The sequence below is a fragment of the Phalacrocorax carbo genome, chromosome 1, assembly GCF_963921805.1.
Source record: "Phalacrocorax carbo chromosome 1, bPhaCar2.1, whole genome shotgun sequence".
NCBI classification, from domain to species: Eukaryota; Metazoa; Chordata; class Aves; order Suliformes; family Phalacrocoracidae; genus Phalacrocorax; species Phalacrocorax carbo.
The window spans coordinates 84524556-84532037 of record NC_087513.1 but is presented as its reverse complement, the minus strand read 5'-3'; the positions used below and the strand labels follow the sequence as shown (position 1 = coordinate 84532037).

Sequence of the window (7482 nt, the reverse complement as noted above, 5' to 3'; positions counted from 1 at the left end):
CACAGCTGAGCCGCTGCGAAACAAACCCACCCCGGCACCGCAGAAGTGGCTGTAACAGTTTAATTGTCCCGGGAGCACCCTATAAACCGCTCGCCTAACAATGAAGCGATGAACTCCGTGGCTTTTCTCAGTCTCGCCGCTATTCTCCTACCCGTTCATACAGGAATGCCAACGCGCTGCGCTAGAAAATGCTGATACAAGACTGAGAGCTGCGCTAGCGCTGGAAAGCCACATCTCCAAAACAAAAGCAGTAGTAAAACAGCGAGTTTAGTAAGTGTAACTACATCCTATTAGCAGCTCTGGGCAGTGCAGATACCTCAGCAAAGTAAACTTCCATGTCTCCAGCAGGCGACTTTATCACAGGTGTCTGGTGTGCATGTAACTACCTGTGGCAGAGTTAATACACAGCTCTGTTTAAAACTTCAGTATATTGAAGAAATGGATTAAGAAAAAAAAAAATCTCAAGTTTTGGTAAGAACCCAGCGCTTAAAAAGTTCGCAACTCTTTCAAGTTGCAGATAAGAGACTGAAAACAGGACCTAAATATGCCCTGAGGCCTCAGAAATCAGATGGCAAACCCCATCAACTTCATAAACTTAGTCTTGTAATTTGGTATGCCAGCTCCACTTTTTTAAATATTTTTTTTTTTTAGTTTGGCAGTGCTGAAGAGAACCAATGTTAGTAATCTTTTTTATAGACTTAATTACTTTTCTGTAAGTAATTCTGTAAGGCAATGCAGCAATAATTTTATTTTATGAATACTTCAGAAAAAAAGTTTTCTGATACAACTGTAGGAATCAAGAGCACATACAAGATAAATAAGATGAAGTTACAAAACTCAATGCAATTATTTAGTGGTTTTTGTTTGTTGTATAAAGTCCTGTGAAGATCTCATTTAGCCACTGTTTCTCCTAAGCCATATTTAAAAACATGTTAGCTAATGAAAACAAATATATGTTAAAGGCAGCTCGCTTCTCATCACATCTGTTCACTGTGAATTCTGGGCCAGGTCTCATGATTATGTGACTAACGTATTGTTTTGCTCCCATTTCCCTGCAGAATAACATAGCTCAAAGAGAAGGAATTGAAACCTATTCCTTCCTGTGAATCATCACACAAATTGTTTGCAGGACTCCAGTCAATTACAGATGGAAACCCACTCAAGAGAACTGAGGGATTTTGGTGGTGGTTTTGTCTTTTTTTGGTTTTTTCCTTTACTAGTAGTAGTATGGAAGCAAACTATTCTGCTTAGAAAAGAAAGCAGAGGGAGTTGGGCAAGCTGATTAGACTTAATTCCCCAACCCTATCCATACTCTATTGAATGACTTTGATATACCGCTTTATTTTAAAAGTATTTTTTCACAGAAAAATAGTATTACTTTCCCTTTAATAAAGGGCTCAATTCAATTAAGCATTCAAAAACAATCCTTTATTTTCTTCACAATTTTAAGCTGTTCTGTTGTAGACAGTACAATGGTTCGCCTTGTTTGGAAATGTTAATTTAAGCAAAGTAAATGGTCACAAATTCCATCCTCTAGAATACATTCACCTATTTATGTATTTGCTAGATTAAATGTTAAATGACCAGAGCAGGTTACAGCTATAATGTGTTACCTTAATGTGTTTTGTCAAGGTTAGTTTGCTTCTGGATTTTTCTCTCATTTTGGGGCCAAAGAAGTAACCTCCAGCTTCCAGCAGGTAAAGAACAATTCCATGTAGAACATGTTAAGGGATGGAATGAGAAGACAAAAACTCTATAGACTACATTTCAAGAGACACAAGAGTGGGTACAGGGTCTCTGCCTTCCTTCATGGCAGGGCTTTCACAGCTGTAGCAGGCTGTTTTCCCTGTTAGTAAGGAAGCCAATACACCAGCGTTGCTTTTCTACTATCCTTCATAACCATATGCTGGGCCAAATCTCTTGGCCCCAGGATACTCTAAGCATCTTTCTTCGTTCTGGGTTTCAGCTGCAGTAGTTCCAAACTGCAGTCATTTACAACAGTTTGACACTGTGGCAGAGAAGATGAGATTCCTGACCATCAAAGAAGGAATCTGTCCATATCTCAGTTTCACAAGACTTCGCACGAACTCTTAGCTCTTGACCTGTAAATCACAGGCAAGGCTTTGCTTGTCTTCTGTACCAGGAACAGGAAACCTAATTCAGTGTCAGCTGAGAGATTTACAGAGCTGTTAATACCAGCAAGTAGAGGAGCACACCAAGTAAAGTATAATTATTTTGCCAATAGTAACAAAACCCCCTGTCCTACTGCTACCAAATCCAGCAGCAAAACTTCAATGAGAGTGGGACTGACCCCTAAAAGAGCAAGAAATTATTCACTGTCTTTTATATTTGTGAGCTAAGGAACTTATAGCAGTCTAGGAGCTGTTTTAGTCTGCTAGGCCTGCCTTTAGGATTCATATTTAATGGTTTAATATGCTTCCTTTGTTTTAAGATCTCTTTGGGATTTCAAGAATGTTACATTTGCATGTACACAACCAATATTGCTGTACTAAAGAACAAATGCCCAGTAGTATTTCCTGCTCAGTTTTCTCTCCTAGTTAAACCTAATTTGGCTCAGATGGACATAGTTTGGGGGGGGGGGGGAGGGAAACAAAAGGTACCTGAAAGGTACCTGAAGAACAGGGCCTACATATTGAGAGCTGCATCAGTTTCTGATTATCAGAACCACTGTACCTCCTCTTACTGAGGTTCATATATCTCCCAATGGAAACAGAAAAAGATAACCACTTCAACTTGGTGTTCCTCCTAGCCTTGTTTTATTTCAGTTCTTGATTCAGAAATGTATGGTATTGTACTTCAGCAGTAGAAGGGGTTCTGAAGGAAGGTAGGAAAATGCATCAAGAACCACCTCAAAAGCCCTAACTGGGTGCTGGGAGAAACATTACAAACACAGAGCAGAAAAGTGACTTAAAGAGAATCAAATGGAAACCAAGAATTATATAGGAAGACCTGCTGATGGAGGGGTGGGTGAGGAAGAAGTATTAGAGAGACTAACCTTACATTTATTCCCAGACTTCTAAAAGTGTATAAAAAAAAAACACTGCAAAGGAAGAGAACTGGGAATTAAAAAGGAAAGGGGGGGAGTAAGAAGAGAGATGAGATACAAGGAGACAGGAAGATACTGACGTAGTACATAGTGCAGGAGGAATAAAGAACACCCACAAGTGACAGCAAAATCCTACAAAAAACTCATTTAGAATTACAGATTTTTTCAATATATAAATTAGTTTATTTTCATTTAGATATAAAAAGTTATAAATACAATTAATGTAAAACAGTATCTGATAAAAAAGCACTGAATCAGTTCATTTGTCTGCACATTTTGACTGAGACCCAGAGGCCCTGACCCTGCTAGGATCATTTTATGTCAACAAATAGCTTGAAGAGGCATTGCTGACAAGCCACCTAACTGAGAAGGTGAGTAAGGGTGTGCTAGTGTGGCCTTCTGAGCACAAAGAAAATAATCTTGAATTGGAAATTAGCATTCTACCTTCAGGTCACCCCAGACTAACACACAGCAGTTTCTTTCACACAGTCCTAGTCTGAAAAATAATCAGAGAGGTAACAAGCTGACTTAGTTTTTCTGGATGGGTAGAGGGAATGCAGGAGCCATTAGCCAAGAACTCAGAAGAGCCCAACTGGAAAACACTGCCAGGTCTTGTCCCCACCCTGATAAGCAGGAAGCACACAAAGGCAGAAAAGAGATCCATGGTTCAAGTTCTCTTTGCCAAAATCATCTCAAGACAACAGCTCACCATCTAATGCAAAATGGGCATTGAGAGATATGCAAACTGGAGTTCTTACCATCAATTCATAATTTGCAGTTAAATACAGAGTTTACACATGATTACCATAATTTCTTTTCCTGGCAATATCAGAAAATGTCTTCCAAAAGTTTCATTATTTTGAAAGAGCAAGAGATATATACAACTGCAAAGACTCCAGAGACCAAAAGCAATAAATCTGGCTTTTTGGAGCTTGAAACAGTTAGTCTGCTGACAATGACAATATCCAAAACTGGAAAACACCTATTCTTGTCTCAATAGAGGGGTAGAGTTTTTCAGGATCGTCACGAATATGCATAACGACCATGAAACAGGCAAGATAGTAACTGTTCTATGCTTTAGTACACAGTGGCTACGAGGCTTACACGTCACGGTGTGCAGCGATTCACTCTGATGAATAAAGGCCATAGGAACCAAGCAGCATTCTGTGCTGTGACCTACAGTCTCCATATTGTACATCCAGCATTAAAAATGGAACACTGGAATGACACATTGCAAAGCCCCGTGATACATTTATTAATGTTATTAAACTTACTGATGCCTTTGAAAACACCTGTAATCTCCTTTTGAGGTAACTCCTTCTTATAGTCAGGTTAAAATTATTTATACAAAATGTACTTTAATATGTCATGACTTGAGATAGTGTCATGTTAAGAAAAATTAAATTGGTCACTAACTTATTCCTAAAAATATAGCACATTTTACAAACAATGGAGAAATTTAAAAATATTTCTGATCAGCTTACAGTCTAGATTCAATCAATTAGAACACTGCTTTTCAGGAATAGTACTGTATATTGTTACAATACTACCTTCTGCCAAATTCAGTCAGATTTATCATCTATTCAGTGTCATTTTTCACATGGTTAAGAATAACAGAAACAGCAACTCATATATCATCACCAACTAAAAAGGGAGCTTTTGAGATTCGATTGTTCTTTATTTGGTAAAAAGACTGTCAAGGGATATGAGCAATTAGAATAAGGAAAGGGAACTGGACTGCCAGCCTTAACAGAGAATCATCCCACAGAGTAAAATTGTTTTATTAGAGCCAATGTCTCATTCCAGCTATGTATTTGTTGAACATTACCTATGGTTGCATAGAGCCATAACTGGAATCCTTCTGTGTCTGTTGTAACAGACAGCAAAATGCTACACAGGGCAAAAGAGAATTTTCCTCCTTTTTTCTGAATTCATCTGATCAGGAACTCAAGAGCTCATGATCAGATCAGCAGCATCATCTCCAGGGGCGCTGTGGAAGTTCCAAGGCATATGAACACTAAACCATTATTCTTCTAATCCCAGGTGCAAGGGGTTCCAATTAGTGGACTAAATTCCTTAGCCCACTCTCACGCAGCATCCATTACAAGGATTCTGAAAGCAGAATCAACACTGATGACATCACCCATCCCATATTTCTTGTTCCCATCACCCATATTTCTTGTTCTTCCACAGTGCATACAGAGACTGCTCAGTCTTGGGATGGTCTCCTACAATGGTCTACTGTCAACTGTCATAATGCTCTGAGGCCTGGTATTTGCTTTCTAATAAGCCTGCAGAAGTCTGTCCTCCAGTTCCCTTCCATCCCCAATATGCTTTTCATTACTCGACCTGGAACTCTTAAAACAAGATGCAGGGATGGGAGCGAGTTCCATGTTTCAAGCCTCTTGTCTCTCATTCACAGGCCAATTTACTATCAAAGCTGGAGAGTCCAATAGCAAAGGCCTGAAGAGCACAGAGAGGATAATTATAGTCCAAAGTGAACACATCTTCTGCTACACGACCAAACTGCATTACAATGTAGTCAGCTGGGGAGAAAAAGAAAGATTCAGAGACAAACAATGAAAAAAAACCCAACCAAAGAACAAAACACCCAAAAACCAAAACAAACAAAACAAAACAACACACCACCAAACAAAAAAAACAAAAACAAACAAAATAAAAAAAAATCCACAAAAAAAACCACATGTCTGGCAGTCCCAAATATATGTGGTTAGTGTATCCATTCTGTCTTACCAGAGTTGTCTTGAAATCTGTTCTCTAGAGTAACTGTGTTATTCTAGAGATTACCTTTCTTCTCAGAACCAAATCTCAAACCACTCTTTTGCTGGGCTGAAGGTGCCATGTTAATCCTTTTTTTTCCTTTCAGGAAGCTTGCTTTTGCCCCTTCTTTTGCTGCAGCTATATACAGCAGTCTCTGCACCCACCCCAGAAAAAGGGAGGCCTTATATCATTGTGTCTTGACAGCTCAGAAGTCCCCAGTAATCCTGAGCTGAGTTTACCCACCCAGTCTCCCTTCTCCAGGAAGGGTGTCCTATGCTTCCCAAACCTCATTAAATAAATTGGGTTCTCCCTGTTTGAATAAGCCCACACAGTCTCCATCAGATTCTTACGGTCATTGTCATGGACAATCTGGAAGTTCTTCACTGAGGCCTGAGTGACTCTCCCATGGAAGTTCAAAACATAGGATTGAGTATCATCATTCCAGACTGGAGCCTTGTTGTGCAACTCAATGAGGTTCTCTAAATTTTTGTTTTGCCATTTTGACAGCAGGCTCTCATGTTCCTGTTCAGAAGAAAGAAATATATTTATCAGATTTGGAATTGCTCTGCTTTTGAGTACTGCCTCTCTTGTGTGTGCACTCTGTCACTTGAAGGTCATTCCCTGTTTAATGAAACACAATGACAGCACTTAAACTCAGTTCTACTGAAAATCCTGCAAGTACCAGGAAGATACTTTCATGGATTCACAGTCCAAGCATTCCTTTCCACTAAATAAGCTATCACCATATTCCTACCCAAACAAGAAAGAATGAGAGAGAAGGAAGTGTGTGTACAGAAAAGGAAGCAATTCACAGGCCACAGATGAGTGCCATCCTCCTGGCCCGAATACTCTCCAAGTCTCACAAGCTTTCTTGGATCCTGTTGGATCTAGCTTCCATTTCTAAAAGTCTAAGCTTTGAAATAAACAAACAAATCTACAATTAACTGCAGAGTGCCAGGCCCTGGAGCGCTTCAGTAGAAAGTCCAAAGGCTGCCGCAGGCTGTATGTGTGCCTTAAGTAGGTTAAATGTCATCTTATTGGGTCCAGTAAGTGATGGACAATATGAAAAAGATAAATAAAACCAAAAAGATACAAAACGAGGTAAACCCAGCACATTAAATTTAACAAACAGAATTAGTTACAAGGAGCTGCAAATAGTAGTGAGTGAAACACAGCATATGATTTAATTTTAGAAGTTCTGCAACAAATAAAATCCAAACCGAAATAGTGTATGCTAAAGAAAAATAATCCAAAGAAAACTAATCCAAACTGAAGTTATTTAATGGGAAAAAATGATCAGAAAGCACCTTGTTGTGGAGGTCTGACTGATACAGCTATAGTAACAGTTTTAATATTGTATACAGATACAATAGTGGATTTTTGAGGATAACCTAAATAAAACTTACTGTTCAATTTAAAGTAGTTACTTTCTATCTTTATTTTTATCTTTATCTACTTTATATAGATGCAGAAAGAACGTCGAGAATTGGCACCAACAAAGAGCATTTAGATGCAATGTTTCCTCCTTTAAAGTTGGAGCAGTATTGCTAAATCAGAGGCATTGCACTACAGAGAAAGAAGACAAAAACCCTACACTGAAAGCTTTGCCAACTTTTCAGAACAGCTTTGTGTTT

General features: G+C 38.9%; 1 protein-coding gene across 2 annotated transcripts in view; it reads right to left on the bottom strand.

Annotated features, from left to right (window-relative positions):
- Nucleotides 1-3227: 3227 nt before the first annotated feature.
- The window catches only part of TULP3 (TUB like protein 3), a 34144-nt gene continuing 29889 nt past the window's right edge, over nucleotides 3228-7482 (bottom strand). For both annotated transcript variants that reach the window (XM_064463287.1, XM_064463295.1), the window contains exons 10-11: nucleotides 6199-6370; nucleotides 3228-5613 (exon numbers count right to left, since the gene is read on the bottom strand). In XM_064463287.1, coding sequence (XP_064319357.1) covers nucleotides 5480-5613; nucleotides 6199-6370 — 306 coding nt within the window. In that variant the 3' untranslated portion in view covers nucleotides 3228-5479. The remainder of the gene's footprint in view (nucleotides 5614-6198; nucleotides 6371-7482) is intronic.